The sequence below is a fragment of the Amphibalanus amphitrite genome, unplaced genomic scaffold (assembly GCF_019059575.1).
Source record: "Amphibalanus amphitrite isolate SeventyFive unplaced genomic scaffold, NRLGWU_Aamphi_draft 000151F_arrow, whole genome shotgun sequence".
Taxonomy (NCBI): Eukaryota; Metazoa; Arthropoda; class Thecostraca; order Balanomorpha; family Balanidae; genus Amphibalanus; species Amphibalanus amphitrite.
Window position 1 is genome coordinate 478,588 of NW_024881646.1, and position 16,834 is coordinate 495,421.

Genomic DNA, 16,834 nt, shown 5'->3' on the forward strand with positions numbered 1-16,834 from the left:
GAGTGCCAATATCATTAACCGGCGCAGGGACGGTGCTCGGCGCCAACCGCGCCGGGGCCGGGAGAGAGAGAGAGAGAGAGAGAGAGAGAGAGAGAGAGAGAGAGAGAGAGAGAGAGAGAGAGGGGGGTGTTTAAACACCCCTCCCTCTATAACTCGGCTACCGGGCCACGTAGCAACTCACCGTAAGCAGCATTCGAAAGAGCGTGGAAAAAAACATGACGAAAGTACTTCAGACGTTTTCTAGTTCAGGTCAAAGGTCGGATTACCAAGGTCGTTAAAGGTCTAATTTCTATAATATAACCTTAACTGGTCCCGAAGGCTGCCTGAGCCACATAATCGCATTTGGCATGTAAAATAAACCATAAAACATGCATCACATGATATTTTCATTTTGTGATCCTCAGTGACCTGACTTGGTATTAGCACGGAACCGAAGTTAGCACGGTTTGACCGAAGTCAATGAAGCCCCCCAACAGGTCGCGCTGCTCGGTGGACCCCAGCCTAGCAGATAAGTGATGCCAGTCTAAGAAAATGTAGGTATGTCTAATATCCGTCCATTGTCCGGCATTTTCGTTGTTTTTTTCTTCCGAAAATGTTCAAGTCAGCCATTAGTCTAAATATGTCCGAAATTTACACAAATAATCAACACTCGAAACTGTCACTTAATTCCTTATAATGTAATTTTACCTGCCGAAAAGTGTTCATTATATTGAGAGCTAAACTAAGCTTTCCATTCGCCAGTCAAGGGTCATATGCACGATTACTTAAAAAAAAAAAATTGAAGCGTAGCAAGCATGGATGCAGAGCCGTGGAAATTTCAGACGGTTTCGGCTACGGAGAAAAAAAAATCGGTTCTGGTTCCGGCTCCGGGTGAAATGTCATGGCGGCTCCGGCTCCGAGTAAAATGGTCCGGCTCCGACTCAGTACATCCCCTATGCGATCAATTGCTATATTGTTCCACGGTTCCGGCTCTGGCTCCGGCTCCGGCTCCGCACCCCTGGTAGCAAGCCATCGTTAATTGTCCAGTCTGCTACCTTTGTCTAACCAATTCCGAATGGGACATTGGATAAAATACTCTCCACTTTATCTTTTACTTTTTGCAGTAACTAAGGGAAAACGAGCCGTTTCTAAAACAAGATGGGTAATGATATTCAATCCACCGATAGGTCAAAGCTTCGTTTTCGCCGACGATGATGCATTCTGAAGATTTCAAGTCAATCCAGTACACCCAGAGAACGAGGAAACAAGCAAACACGAAATATTTTCACCAAATCTGCTTCAAAAAAATATTATTTTGGAGGATTATTTTTGTGTTAGACGTCATTCTTATTGGAAACGATAAGAATGACGGTTCTCAATGAAATCATGCTACGTAACGGCCGCGGTAACAGACATTTGTCGGTATCGGAGCACATGTATTATCTGCCCACCATCCTCCCAGCAGACGGCACCTGGGATCACCTGGGACACCGCCATGACCCGTGGCTGCACCCCGAGCCGACCGCCTCCGCACCCGCCGGGGGCGTCAGACGCCGCCGGGTCAGTCCACCAACGAGCGAGGTACAGCGCGATATGTTTGTGGGACCGGACACGGAGCCGCGGCCGCCTGACTCGCACACAGCACACCACACACGGCCGTACAGCGCCGTACTGAGCAGCTGGCGACACACAGCAGTACGGCAGTACAGACGGCAGTACAGCAGCGCTGTACTGAGCAGCTCGCCAGCTGCTCAGTACAGCGCTGTACTGAGCAGCTGGCGACACACGGCCGTACAGCGCCGTACCGAGCAGCTGGCGGCACACGGTCGTACTGAGCAGCTGGCGACACACGGCCGTACAGCGCCGTACTGAGCAGCTGGCGACACACGGCCGTACAGCGCCGTACTGAGCAGCTGGCGACACACGGCCGTACAGCGCCGTACTGAGCAGCTGGCGCCACACGGGCGACACACGGCCGTACAGCGCCACACGGCCGTACGACGCCGTACTGAGCAGCTGGCGCCACACGGTCGTACTGAGCAGCTGGCGACACACGGCCGTACAGCGCCGTCCTAAGCAGCTGGCGACACACGGCCGTACAGCGCCGTACTGAGCAGCTGGCGACACACGGCCGTACAGCGCCGTACTGAGCAGCTGGCGCCACACGGGCGACACACGGCCGTACAGCGCCACACGGCCGTACGACGCCGTACTAAGCAGCTGGCGCCACACGGTCGTACTGAGCAGCTGGCGACACACGGCCGTACAGCGCCGTCCTAAGCAGCTGGGGACACACGGCCGTACAGCGCCGTACTGAACAGCTGGCGACACACGGTCGTACTGAGCAGCTGGCGACACACGGCCGTACTGAGCAGCTGGCGACACACGGCCGTACAGCGTCGTACTGAGCAGCTGGCGACACACGGCCGTACGGCGTCGTACGGGACCGAGCAGCTCGCCGACTGACGGCGACACACGGAAACTGGCCTGGGGTCGGTGGCCGGCCGGCGCACAGTTCGACACGGGGCCACCGCGCGCCGGCCGCCACCGTCCGACTCTCGTACAGACACTCAGCTCACAGGCACACGACTGGCAGCGCCTCACAGACACTGTCACACATCCACCGGTACAGTGATCGATCACAGCGCCACGACACCCCACTTCTATACCAATCACTCGAGGAGCTGTCTCATTGACGACGTGCAAACATAAGTAGAATACAAAAGTCAGCTTCTGTAAACTGCGACAGCAGGTTACCAAACAATGCCTAGCGCGATACAAGTGCGAATACAAGTTCTTTGCCAACTAATTCCGGACTATGTTAGCATTTGTACGCTTCGACGACCGGAGCACGCACGAGTGATTAGTTCCGACAACCCTGTGACTGTCTGAAATACCCACAACACCAATGTGACTATCACATCTCCGACTGGATGCCAGCAATACCAGTTTTCCGATCTAGCCCGTCGATACCTTGGGTAACCCTCCCGATGTCATTAATACTCGTAATGGCTGGTAATTTCGAAGGCACACCCCAATCACCTCGGTTACAACAGCGCCACTGAGACAGCGGACCGCAAAATATGCCGCTTCCCGATCATCACATTTCACATAGTCCTGAAACCGCCGCATCCCCCTACTGCTCTTTGGCTTCGACATGCCCTCAAGGTGGTTGAATGAATGCTGCTTGCAGATAATACAAATGGATAACGGAATATACAAGATCGAGTTGTCCCCCACATGTTTGGATGGAATAATGAATATCAGACGATCTGTTGTGCAGCATATCCGGCAGCTACAGTCGACCCGGACTGAAGCTACCATCCCCACCAAAATGCCTACAATCACTTAACACCAGACGAGCTAAGCTAAACCAGAGTACGAAAATACGCAGAGACACCGACGCTTATCAGAATAATCCCCAGCAGCTTCTGTGGCGCACACCCTAGCAGCCACAAATAGTCATAATGCAGTGCACTCGTACTGTGTGCTGGTCAACACTCATAGGAAAATAACGGCCAATGTGACTTAGATAACTGTCATGTGTAAAGCGAAATAAATCGCTCGACACTGCCCCATACCAGCTGTCCCGGAATATACGACAAATACTAGCACCGCCCCAGCTACAGCCCCAGTCTGAGGCGACTTATCAGCGCAGCTTGAACTTCGTGTGAAGTTTCGATTCAATACTGGGAGACACAAGCGACAGACATTTCAAAATTAGAGTCTATCCCATCCCTCGCTGCGTGCTGTTCTCGCACGCTTTTCCCACCAGTATTCAACCATAACTGCTCAGGATCCACACCACGACACGCCAATCTGCTCCTCCCGCAAAGTTCCAGTTCGGTCAATAAGAGCGAGGTAACGATGACACCATATAAAACACCTACCCTCCCAGCTAGACCCCTGGAGCGGCCGTTCGGCAGCCCGCCGCCGCTCCGGAGCGCCGGCCCGCAGTGACCAGGCCAGGCCTCGCAGTGACCGGGAACGGATTCGACACTGCCCCGCAGTGACCGGGGACGGTCTGCAGTGACACTCCCCCGCACAGTAACCCGGGGGCGGCCGCCGGTGACTGCTCCCCGCACAGTGACTGGCCTGGCGGCCTGCTGTCGCCTCACCGTCACCCCCGCGGCGCCTGACGGTCGGAGATCACTGTACCGCCAGCAGCAGCCGCAGCGGCAGCAGGCAGAGCGCCGCCAGTACCGACCACCGGGCCGGCCCCGGGCGCGGCGCCGCCGACCCGACCGACTGGGACGCCCGCTCGGCCTCGGCAGGACCCGGCAGCGGCGGGCCCGGCTCCTGGCGAGGGCAGGTGGCGGAGCGTCAGTATACGCGGGACGGCCTTACTAAACAAAAATGGCAGCAAATGAACAACACTTTTCGCAGGTCATTGACATCCGTGGACATCGACATAAAACATTAAACTAAACACAGCAGCATATGTCCAATGAAAATCATACTAATCAAATGTATATCAAATTTCACAATCCAAATGCACGTCTTAGGGCTGAGTGCATATTTTACCATCCCCAGAACAGCAAGAATAGTTGGTGTGAGGTTTATAAGTGTTTGTATAGTTCGTTTTTTTTTTTCAAAAGGACGTTGGCTCAAAGTTCATTATCGAAGCTCTCACGTGAGTTTTGGCAACTTCAGCGTCTGCCTAAGAATTTCTTGCCGAAAAAAAATGATCGATTTCAAATTGTGCTCGGTAAATACATAGAAATTGTGACTTCAAAAATGAGCATACTATGATGACGTCACTGGTGGCAGCTGGCACCCAACGTCCTTACGAAAGCATTCATTGCCAACGAATTTTGGGAACACTTCATTTTTTGCTCTTACCGAGGCCCGAATCGAGTAATCGATTCTCTCCATGATAGTTATGCGTTGCATGGCAATGCAAGTTCCACAGCATGATGTCACCAGACTGTTCTCATGTCTAGTTCCAAAACGCAGACATGGAATTTATCGGGAAAAATTCACATGCTAAAATAAGGCGACCGTCGAGTTTCTCAGGTTCAGTTTTTGCCCGTTTTGCTCGCTAAAACACGTGCTTGTTCGAAAAACATACTTGGAGCCAGCGACCTTTTGAAAAAAAAACGAACTATAGTTATTTTTGGCTTCTCTACTAGCCGGTGACTGCTATTATTGACCCCTATATTGCACTGACCGATCTGGCCACCTGTTGCCAGACGGCGTCGGCCATCAGGTCGGGGGTGACGGCGCCGTCGGCCCGGAGCAGCGCCGTGTCCCACACGACGCCCGACGAGTCGGCCGACAGCTGACCCAGGTCACCCTGACGGTACACAGACGCAGAGCGGTCACAGGGAGGTCACAAGGGTAACGAGAGTCACATGGGTCGCAGGGGGTCACAGGGAGGTCACAAGGGTCACAGTGGGTCACAAGGAGGTCACACGGCCGCACAAGGGACAAAGGTCACACTAGCACGTGTCACGGAGGTCGCAGGAAGGTCACAGAGGGATTACAGAGAGGTCACAGCGTAACGGAGGTCTCCAAACGTATTCCCTGAGTCACTGTTGCTGCTCGACACCGCACAAAGCTGAGATTAAAATAGTTATGATCGTGTAGCACGCAAACAGACCAAAAGACAGGCCACGGTAGCTTATATCTTTCGTGAATTCTGTGTCGTTTTAACCTATCTTCATCGATGAAAATGATAATCGCAAGCGTGTGTAATCATAATGATGTTAGACCGTTAGAAGTTTGAACGTACGCGGTATCAGACTAGTGCATTCAGTATTCAGGTACTAGTACGTATTCCAGAAACCCTAATCAATAGCCATCGCGACGCGATAAAATTTCACTTGGAACATGAATTTAACTCATGTCTTCCTAGCTGAAGCAGCGGAAGCACGCTCAACAAGACATGACACCCCCGTCTGACCCGGCAGTGTAACACCCCTGTCTAACCTGGTGCGGCGGCAGTGTAGGCCCCTGTCTCACCTGGCCGTGCGACACCCCGGCAGAGTGAGCCCCTGTCTGACCTGGCAGTGTGACACCCCGTCCAGTGTGAGCCCCTGTCTGACCTGGCAGTGTCACCCCTGTCTGACCTGGTGCGGCGGCAGGGTGAGCCCCTGTCTGACCTGGTGCGGCGGCAGTGTGAACCCCTGTCTGACCCGGCAGAGTGAGCCCCTGTCTGACCTGGTGCGGCGGCAGGGTGAGCCTCTGCCGGCTGTTGGCCGTCACCACCTCGCCGCTCGGCCTCAGGCCGTGCAGGGGCGTCTCCAGCAGGGGGTACTGCGCCAGGGGCGTCACCAGGTGGACGGAGACGCGGCTGCTCCACAGCTGGCGCCGCAGACCCGTCAGCGCCGCGCCGCCGCGCACCTGGACAGCCACACACGGAGCGGGTTAAACGGGACAACCAGCGACCAGCACAATCACAGAGACGGAGCGGGCTAGACGGTACAGCCCACAGATTAGATGAAGCACATAGCGAGAGCGTACAATATGCAGAACAGCCACACAGATGTGCCGAAACCAGCAAAACCCCCGAAACATCGCACATTAGAAGTACCTGACCATCGGAGCACAACATGAAACATGGAGCACCGCAGCAAAAAAGCAAATATATAGACGTCGAGAGGCATACAAGTGATTAATACCTTAAGCACACGACCGACGTAATAAAGCCTGTGTGCATTGTAAGTCGGTGGGCTGTGCCTCACCTCATCACTGGGTGCGAAGACGACGAGCACGCGGTGCGCCGGCTGTCGGGGGAACGGTCGGGCCGTCATTAGCCGGTGCAGCGTGGCCACCAGGTCCTCGGAGCGCAGTTTATTGCCCTCCAGCTGCAGCTCGGCCGGCGACTCCACCCAAGAGAGACTGGCGGCGGTACGGGTCAGCGGTGAGCTACAGCGAAACGGCACAGAGCCAGAGAGGGAGACATGGCCGGCGACTCCACCCAGGAGAGACTGGCGGCGGTACGGGTCAGCGGTGAGCTACAGCGAAACGGCACAGAGCCAGAGAGGGAGACATGGCCGGCGACTCCACCCAGGAGAGACTGGCGGCGGTGCGGGTCAGCGGTGAGCTACAGCGGGACGGCACAGAGCCAGAGAGGGAGACATGGCCGGCGACTCCACCCAGGAGAGACTGGCGGCGGTACGGGTCAGCGGTGAGCTACAGCGGGACGGCACAGAGCCAGAGAGGGAGACATGGCCGGCGACTCCACCCAGGAGAGACTGGCGGCGGTACGGGTCACGGGTGAGATAGCGGCACACAGCGGAGGCACAGAGCAGGACGATGGGGAGGGGAGACACGGTCCTGGCGAGGTGAAGGTACGAACCGGGGATAACAGCGGTAAATGCACTGGATAGGCTGCAGCCAGTCCTAACTCAAAGCATGTACAGCGGTTAATATTTAATCCAGTGGGTAATATTTTCAAGCTGAACAGGAAAACGGTAGATGTATAGCTAAGTCGCTCTGTGAATATTCGTAACACTAGCCCACTCTATATGAATACCCACTCATCCAACCGCGGTCACCCTACCCTTCACCGTCTCTTACCGGGCCGCGTCGGCTGCGTCGGTGACCAGCGCGTACCGGACGCGCCTCTGTCCCAGCTGCGTCAGGTGTCGCTCCAGCGCGCCCGTCACCGAACGGAGCGTCTCCTCGCCGACAGCGGGGTCGGCCACGGCCAGCAGCACGTGCACGGGCTCCGAGCTGGCCAGCGGGTCGGCGCGCCACAGCAGCATCGCCACCGGCGACGGAGAGGCTGCCGGAGGAGAGCAGGCGGCGGCGTGAAAACGGGGTGGGTATGGAGTGAATGCGACTGGTATTTTGCAGCACCGCTTACATATGAATCGATCAATGCACAGGACACCAGTGACAATGATAGCAAGACATCGGCCAAAGAATGTTAGATCCCTGAGAAACAAACTGCCAGCCGCAAGCGATTGTATGCTTATGACGATGGAATCACGTTTCTGTGTTTATGAATTCACTCACGGGATCAGATAACCGCCGAAAAATAAAACAACTGAGACCATATCCTGTACAGGGTGTGCCAACATTTTTATCTATATGCCGTGCAATAATCCATCACGATCCCTGTGCACACAGGACAATCCCTCCGTGCCGGTGGCTCGCGCGCCATCTCACCGCAGAGAGGCTGGTGCTGGCGCGCCGCCCGCTCCAGACCCGTCAGCCGACTGCACTCGGGTGTGGCCAGTCGGCCGCAGCTGTCAATGTCGAGTGCCGGGCCGGCCGCAGCGGCAGACGGCGCTGGCCGATCGCAGTGCTCGCCGTACGCGTAGGACGCGCCGCTGGACTCCGACCCGTTACCCGCTGCAGATGGACGGGAAGGGGGGGGGGGGTTCAGACCGAGATGGTAGCGAGGATAAACGGGACCAGATGTACTGCTTAAAGTGTTGAGCCTGTGCGCCATCAGGGAAGAGGCAGGTAAACCGCTGTAGGTTACCCTTCAAATCAGCTATCAGCTGTCCTAGCAATACTACCGAGAATATTCACATATGCTTACGTTATGTCCAAACCTCTTCTTTATTTGCACACTGCACACTGCACAGTCTATAAGATATAAAAGCAATTAACAAATACTCTAACCCATCGATCAGTCGCACGCCCCTACGACCAATGCACAACGGGCGTACCTCTTTCGGCCAGTATTCCACATCGGTGCGCGGCGCCATCCACGGGTCCAGTCTCCCTCCCTCCCTTCCCTCTCTCACCTCTCTCGGCCAGGAGTCCACCGGTGCGCGGTGCCATCCACGGGTCCAGTCGGAGCAGCAGCACGCCACAGCCGAGGTCCAGCTCCACCTGCACTCCGAACTTGGAGCGGGCCACCAGCCGGCCCGGCGAGGTCGTCACCTCGGTCCGTCTGACAGCGGAGGGGGGGGGGGGGAGTGGTCAGAGAGACGGAGATGCACAGCAAACGCACTTTGAGCTTGCTAAGGAAAGAGCAATTCTGAACACGCTACCTTTAGAAGCAATGTTTATTGCAAAAAGCAGCTAAGAAACAAAAAAGCTTTTGACAAAGTTTTCAGAATCATTGAACGTCGAACGAATACCAATACGGTGTTCGAATTATTGACGCAAAATAAGAAAACACCAACAGGCAAAAAATAAAAAAGATTCCTACAGCAGCCACTATCCCGAGACCATCTCAGCCACTGTCCTATCATACCAGTTAGCCTCAGTATGACTACGGTGAACCGGAGCCAAGGGGAATCGACAGCGACAGAAACAACAACAGCTCGCGTGCGGCACTCACAGAAACCGTGGCAGGCTGACGTTAAACCGCTGCACGTGCGCCTGGCCCCGCTCGTTGACCATCAGGTTACAGTCGAGGAAGGTGACGGTCAGCTGGCGGCCGGAGCGCATCACGGAAAAGCCGCGCTGCTCGACGTCTGCCAGCAGCAGCTGCGCGCAGCCGGGCAGCGCTGCGGACGGGAGGGACGGGGTGGGGGGTGGGGGGTGGGGTCAGAGGAGAGGCGCGGTGAGTATTCCATCAGTGACGATTGTACACGGAACAGTAGTCAGTACTGTGAGGAGAAAACCCGGGATATGACGTCCGATATGATAGTTTTAATGTACCCACCGACTGGCAAGTTAAAAGTAAAAGTTATATATTCAGTATTCTCAGTAAGTGATTTGTTGAGTCAGTGTTAGCTAGTTTGATAGAACAATCGAAAAGCGTGAACTCGTCCAGGAAAGTCGAGCCACCCGACGGTCACCTGACAATCATGAACATCAATATGCCACAGACAAAACATTCAAGCAGGCGCCATTATTTACTAGCTGAGCCAGCACCTTGACACCCAGTGCCAGTATCTGCTGAGCTCATCTCAGCTACCCAATCGACCCCGTTCACCCATCCCCTCACCCCACCAATGACGACCCCGCAGCGTGCACTGACCAGGCAGCATGAAGGAGCGTCCGTCGAGCGCCAGGGCCATGACCCTCCCCCCCCCCCACACACACACACATCCAGCGCGCACTGACCGGGCAGCATGAAGGATCGTCCGTCGAGCGCCAGTGCGCGGCCGTCGCGCCAGAGGGCGGCCAGTGGCCGGCGGTCGTCGGGCCGCGCCGTCATCTCAGAGAGCACCGACGGCTGCCGGAGCCGCTCGCGCAACACCGAGCTCAGGTTCCAGATGGTCTGTAGGAGGTCAATAGAGACAGGAGTCAGAGAGGAGGTACGGAGCGGTGAGCGGGGACACAAGTTAAAATTAGCGGAGAGGCAATATGAAATTTCATTTTAAGCAAGGAGGTGTCTGGGATATATTTTTGACGACTAGTGAGATTTTAAAGTTGGACGTACTAGGGACAATTATGATCGGATACACAAAATTTAAAATTACAAGCTAAAGACAAACAACCATGAGATTGCTTCATAAAATCAGCGGGCGAAACGAAATAACTCAGGTGAAAACAATGATGATAGGAATGACAGGAATTCACCGACTATGATCAGACAATGACAGCATCTCATCCCCAGCCGCTAAGCAACTCACATGAGTTCCACATGGCTTTTACCGCCTACCTACACCACTTCAGCAGCTCCGCTTATACCTCACCTCGACATTAGCGTAGTCGGGCAGCTCTGTGAGCTCCACGCGGGTCCGGCCGCCGCGCACGCTGCGCTCAAACTTGAACGGCAGCCGCTGCAGCGCCGTCGACATCAGCTGGTTGAGCTTCTGCATCAACTGGCCCATCAGCTCCGGCGGCAGCAGGCTCAGCGCCCGCTCTGACACACACACAGAGTCAGGTCAGGTCAGGTCACAGGTCATAGGTCGGTACCGGTGCCAGTAAGCTCAGCGCTCTGACAAACACACAGGTGTGTGTGTCACAGGCTCAGCGCCGGCTCTGACATACAGGTCAGATTGGGTCAGGCTGGGTCCACAGATCCAGGGTGCGTCCCGACGTACAGCCCTTGCAGCATTAAGTAGTAATTGGTTGCCTACATCACAATAATCGATCAGCGTTGATGAATACGCCTATAGGCTGTTGACAAACATTGCTGAAGTATCCGCACGAAGCCTCTTTTCATATTAAGTCATTTTGCTGGAGTGTCTGTGTCATTCCAAATTATTATCCTCAAAACACATCGACTGACCAGCCACTAAATGCTGTGAGGGCTGTGCACATGGGGTCAAGTCATATAAAAGGACAGAGCACGCATCAACTGATGAACGCGGGAGGTCAAGACATACAGAACCCTGACGTTTCGATAAACATATCATGTCAGGCCTGAAAGCTCTCGAAAAGGAGTATCGGAAGAACAATATATACTGATATGGCGACTGTATATTTGTTACTCAGCTGTCAAGCAATGAAAAATAAATATAAAAGAGTGTAAAACTAAAACCAAGCCGGTTTATTGACCAAACAAAACTGTTAAAGGTCGAAAATTTCGAACAAAGAGATTCGTGAGATGAAAAATAATTAATCGTAAAAAAGAGCACAGCGACAAAACATCGTCAGTTAATGAGGCATAAATGATCGCGTGCATTTCAGTAGAGCGAGTCGACAACTTCTGTAGCTGCAGTCATATTAAGGCACCGCAGACGGCAAGCAGGTGACAATTGATTAGTGATCAAGTTATGATCATGCCACAAAGAACTTGATCGCAAGACCAAAATGGCTAATTCGATAAATAAGGGTTGGATCGAGTATGGACTACCAGCTGAAGTATAAATGTAGTTGTCGGAAGACCGTTAGATGTATTATTAAATTATTTAAATATGCAGTGCGATACAAGCTCACTAAGCATTGAAAAACATGCTTGCGAAAAGTTATTATGTCGAGCTAATAATACCTGGCATGAAATACACGCCGGGTTATAAAACGATATCATGTTATCATTTGCTAAGGTTCATACGAGACATCAACCGTCTTGACACGACCCTAATTTAACCACCACCTGATTTAACCACCACCACCACCTTCACCCCATCACCAGAGTCAAAGTATCATTTTTACACCTCCACCCCACCACCACAGAGTAACAGTATGAGCGAGCGTCTGGAGCTGCCGTCTTACCTTTGAGACTGGGCCCCTGAGCGACCTTCTCCGCTCCCTGCCTGTAAATCTCTGCAAGCCAGGTGAAGAGAGGGGGATAGTTAAAGCGCGGCGGGAAGGCAGGCGGTGGGGCGTCCGCAGTCCGGTCCGGAGCGGTCGGAGCATGCGCAGGGGAAAGTAGGAGGGGTACAGACTATAGAGACAGGGGGCGTACCGGTACCATAGAGACACGGCTGTGAGGGTACTGGCAGTGCGGGACGAGGTGCCTCCAGCCCTCCACCAGAGCAAAGTTAGCAGCTGCACAGTGCACATTGGATTAAAGGTGAATCTAACTAACAAAAACCTTATCAATTACGAACTAAATATAATAGCTCATACAAGAAAGCATGTGCCTTGTGAGGACAGGGAAACAGAACATATCATGCAGAATAGGTCGGAGCAGCACTTAGCAGGGAATGAGTGGGTGACGGCTGGGACTTTAAAATTGCAGACGGCGTCAGGTAATTATAAACTGAGGAAAGCGTAGGCGTCAAAGCTCATCGGCGTTAGTGGTAGATGGATAGCTAAAAACGGTAGAAACAGAGAGGTAAGAACAAACAAGCGACAGAAAATCCACACCAGTTTCTCAAATAAAACAAATGAAACGATATTATTATCCTACAAAGCAAAACCACAGCGCAACTACAAAACAAAGCAACAATGAGAAAATTAAACTAAACTAAGCACGCTGGTGCCAACTAAAACACAGAGCGAGAGTGAGAGGTGCTCGCGTCTAGGCCGTGTCAGCTGCGTGCTAAGCTAGCGGCTGTGCTCGGCAGCGGCACTCCGGCTCTGCGCTGACAGCTGCGGCTCAGGCCAGCGCCGGTGTCTGACCGCGGCTCTCACTCACCGCCGGCCGTCTGGCGAAGTCCGGCCGTCAGCTCTCGCACGTAGCTCACGGTGGCGTAGACGATGTTCCGCGCCGTCTGGTACACGGGAGCGACCACCGAGCGCCAGGGCGAGAGGAGCGCCGCGGCGCGGCTCACCAGCCAGCCGCCGGCCTCCAGCAGCTGTCGGCGACGGGAGAAGATGGGTCAGAGCGGGCGAGAGAATCAGGTGTTAGCACCGGCGGCTGCAGGCCGGGCCGCCCGGACCTCCGAGCGGGCCATGTGGCGGCCGGCCGACCACGTGGCGCTCGGGGCTATGCCGGCACTGAGCTAGCTCATTGTAAGCGGCCGCGTGATTGGTTGTGTGGGCTCCTGCCCTCGGGGCGCCGGCGAGGTGACCTCAGGTCGGCGCACGGGGCTCGAGGGCCAGTTCGTTCTGGATGCTCGGCGGGGAAGTGCTCGCTGTGTGGGTGGAAGTGGTGCTCTGGCTGTGGTGTGGTGGTGGTGGTGCACAATACAGCAAGTGAAAATATCTTAACTGGTGTGGAGAGGAGCTGGACCAGTGGAAAAGGGGACGGGACAGTGAACAGCAGCGAGTCTTCATAGCGTGCGAGTAGCCGATCATTTCCTTTCATCCGGGACTCATAACACGGCCTTTTCCGGGGTGTGTGAGGGAGGCGGCCACAGTGTCTCGCCATCGAGTCACTGAGCTTAAACTCGTTCCCCGGGTCTTGCCATCGAGGCTCGGGTGCGGGGTCTCCGCTCAGACAGGGGTGCGACCAGTCGGCTCCGGCTAACCTTGCCACCGAGGCGCCGGAGTATCGGTTGATCTGTCCGATTACAGTGGTCTCGCCATCGAGAGGCTGGAATCGGGCAGCGGCTGGCGTCTTCCTCACCATCCTTATCTACCCATCGCTCTCCTACAGTCCTTGTCTATCATCCGGCTAAATAAGTGTCGTTGGCGTGTGAAATACCAGAGGACACGTGGCGACATCAGGCTACAGACGTGTTAGAAAACAAAGAACCTCGGCCAGTCAGACAGGCTGCAGCGTCTCCTCTTTGTTTTATGTGTTAGACCCCTGACAACCGCACTGTGCGAAACCCCTTATCCATCCTGTGTCGGACCCTAACTTACTGTGTTGGACTATAACTCTCCCTGCGTCTCACTCTAACTCACCCTGTGCGGCACTGTTTTCAGCCAGTCGACCAGCGTGTCCTGCCCGGTGAGCGGTTCCAGCAGTCGGTTGACGGGCAGACTGGGGTCCATGGCGGCCTGGGCGGCCTGCTGGGCGGCTAGCTGCAGCCGGCCGGCCGCCGACTGACCCACCATGAGCCACAGGGACGGCTGCACCTCCAGCTCGGCGGCTAGCCGGGTCGGGTCGCCCGGCGTGGTCTCCACGGCCACACGGAGGGCGGGCATGGGCCGGCCGCGCGGACCGTCCGTCACATCCACCTCCAGGGAGTGGGTAAACACCTGCGGAGAGGGGGGGAGGCGTCAGAACGTCGTACCAATGAGTGAACACCTGCGGCGGCGGAGAAAAAAGGGTGTTAGAGCGTTAGCTCAATGGGCAACACCTGGGAAGTTATCAAGTCAGGACAGGGGCATGGGCGTCAAAGGAGTGTCACGGACCATCGCGAGTAACAGAAAATTAGCAAAAATCATCTCCAGTTTGCGTCCGCCGCCGAGCCGCGCAACATCATATTTCCAGACACGATATCTGCAGGAGAGCAAAGCCATGACGACACCCGCCGCCAGCGGGTGTCTCTGGCCGCCTTACCTTTTTCCACCTGCCGGGCGGCTCCTTAGTGAAGCGCACGTCCAGCTTGGGCGGCGGTCCCATGGCCGGCAGCGTCAGCGCCATGCTGAAGTCGCCCTCTGGCTTCAGCTGGCACGTCATCGACGGCAGGAAGTCCGCCTGTGGGGGAGCGGGAAGGGCGTCACGGGCGGGCCACGGACGGGTGTCACGGACGGATCGTCACAGTTAGATATTTTGCATACATAGTTTCCGTATCAGTCGAAACAAACTAGGATGCATTGTCAACAAAATAATGTTCTTTTGTTTGCACTACAAGTCACGATCATGCGCGTGTTTTACGTTGAACAAGTGAAGCCGCGTCTTACCTTCCTGGTGAGCTCGACGTCGAGTTTGCTCAGTCTGCCGGCGGCGGCGCCACCGTCGCCGAATTGTCTACTAGAGGTGGAGCGAAGGCTCAGCCACTTGTGCTCCAGCTTGAGGTCGAAGTCACGCTGCCTCTCCGAGCAGTTATAGCAGTCGGTCAGCACCGTGCCTGAAGGAGATGGGGAGCAGATGACGGTAACTGATCAAAATGTCAACATTGTAATATAGCAGGACAAAAAAATATCGTGCGCTGATCAAGGTGCCGGGTATGGAATGTAAACACCACCAGCGAGAGACATACAGCTATTGATGAGACTACAAGCAACTTTACTAGCGATCAGTACCGTCGAAAGAAGAAACATCAACTCCAGCTTCCCAAAAATTGGCCGGCGGCACTCGAAGAGCCCCCATTACGCGTAACCTTCCATCCACGATCCACCGTGGTCAGATGGCGGGACGTACCTTCGAGGCTGTGATCGAGAATGTCCCAGGCCGGTGACTCAGAGCTCTGGGTGAAACTCCGCTCTATGCCGACGCCAGAGGACGCTGGGGGAAAGAAAGACTGGTCAGCATCCAGGACAATACGGAGAGATAACATCAGAACCCGGGCAAAGAGAAAACCACATCTGTGATGGAACATTTCAAAAGGAATCCCTAACAGACGGCAAAAACTCCACGCTGAATAACAAATCGCAAACGCACAGCCTCATTCACGAACACGGGCACACCGCAGCCCCCCCCCCCTCCGTCCCGCGTCACTCACTGCGCCGCGATGTGACGCTGCTGTTGAGTCGCAGCAGCGCCGTATCCAGCGCGACGTCAGAGTCCCAGAGGCGCCCCGGCTTGTCCCAGTCGAGCTGCACGCGAGCGGCCACCCCGGGCAGTGACAGGTTCAGCGCCGCGTCCACCAGCAGGCGGTCGGCGTCGTTAGTGATCTCCGTGTGAGAGCTGACCTCCAGCGCGTGCCAGGTGGTGTGTAGTCGAGACCGCTGCATGAAAGAGTAGTCGTCCCTGGGGAGCGCGGTGAGGCCGTCAGGTGGTGAGTGGGGAAAATATGGTGAGGTGAGCTGGTGAGTCGGTCATGAGTGACAACTGACAAGGTGACCTCGGTAAAGTGGCGGTGAGCTGGGTGAGGTGAGGTCATGTGAGCCCAATAGGCAGATAATTTGGCGAGATACTGGGTCAGGTAATGATATTACGCCGACTATCGGAGCGGTGTGGGTCGATGCAGCGCAGCAGAGAGCGGGGGCACCGGCTGTGATGCGAGCTTGACCGTCGCCATTGTGCAACCTGATAACACTATCAGCTTGCGGCACCGTGAAAAAAGACGTCGCTGTTTGGTTACGAGCTAAATGCAGGCTACACAATGACCCACACGTCGCACATCAAACAGCAAACAACGGAGTCTCCCGTCCAATCCCTCCACCAGTCCTCTGCCCTCCGCTCCCCTCCCCCCCCCCCCGCCGGCCTCCCTCTGCAGGAGCTGCGCTCTCTCCTCTCACCTGTACCAAGGCAGCCAGGGCCGCGGCCGGGCCGGCGCGGCGAACTCGCTGTCCAGCGTCACCGTCTGCTCTCCGGGCAGTTCCAGGGTGGCTGTCAGCTGGCGCTGCGGCCAGAGGGTGGCGCTCAGGCGGCTCTGCCAGCCGCCGCGGCGCGCCGCGCTGGCCTCCGCCTGCAGCGGCCCGTCCGCCGGCCGCTCCAGGCGCGCCCGGCCCGAGAACTCGGCGCCCGGGTAGCTGAGAGAGGTCTGCAGGCTGTCTGTCACCGCGCCGCCCTGCGGGGACACACACCAGGAAAGCAGTGTCAAAGGTGCACGTGTTATAACGCCAATGACGACGTAATATGACTGCCAGCACTGCCGCAGTGGATATC

The 16,834-nt window shown here is 55.5% G+C and overlaps 2 protein-coding genes across 3 annotated transcripts in view; both read right to left on the bottom strand.

Moving 5' to 3' along the window:
• Positions 1-1,368: 1,368 nt before the first annotated feature.
• Positions 1,369-3,138, bottom strand: LOC122382971. The gene is made up of 3 exons (XM_043368978.1): positions 3,120-3,138; positions 2,315-2,548; positions 1,369-2,240 (listed from the first exon to the last, which is right to left on the bottom strand). Exons 1-3 carry the CDS (start codon positions 3,136-3,138, stop codon positions 1,369-1,371), a joined length of 1,125 nt encoding a protein of 374 aa, XP_043224913.1.
• Positions 1,395-16,834, bottom strand: part of LOC122382948 — a 53,535-nt gene continuing 38,095 nt past the window's right edge. The window contains exons 18-35 of one of the 2 annotated variants that reach the window (XM_043368927.1): positions 16,465-16,736; positions 15,726-15,973; positions 15,425-15,508; positions 14,965-15,131; positions 14,621-14,758; positions 14,020-14,316; positions 12,866-13,025; positions 11,998-12,048; positions 10,533-10,702; positions 9,958-10,114; positions 9,227-9,395; positions 8,685-8,833; positions 8,098-8,283; positions 7,504-7,711; positions 6,666-6,822; positions 6,142-6,324; positions 5,150-5,275; positions 1,395-4,278 (exon numbers count right to left, since the gene is read on the bottom strand). In XM_043368927.1, the coding sequence (XP_043224862.1) occupies positions 4,129-4,278; positions 5,150-5,275; positions 6,142-6,324; positions 6,666-6,822; positions 7,504-7,711; positions 8,098-8,283; positions 8,685-8,833; positions 9,227-9,395; positions 9,958-10,114; positions 10,533-10,702; positions 11,998-12,048; positions 12,866-13,025; positions 14,020-14,316; positions 14,621-14,758; positions 14,965-15,131; positions 15,425-15,508; positions 15,726-15,973; positions 16,465-16,736 (3,072 nt within the window). In that variant the 3' untranslated portion in view covers positions 1,395-4,128. The remainder of the gene's footprint in view (positions 4,279-5,149; positions 5,276-6,141; positions 6,325-6,665; positions 6,823-7,503; positions 7,712-8,097; positions 8,284-8,684; positions 8,834-9,226; positions 9,396-9,957; positions 10,115-10,532; positions 10,703-11,997; positions 12,049-12,865; positions 13,026-14,019; positions 14,317-14,620; positions 14,759-14,964; positions 15,132-15,424; positions 15,509-15,725; positions 15,974-16,464; positions 16,737-16,834) is intronic. The other variant, XM_043368928.1, reaches the window with a different exon arrangement.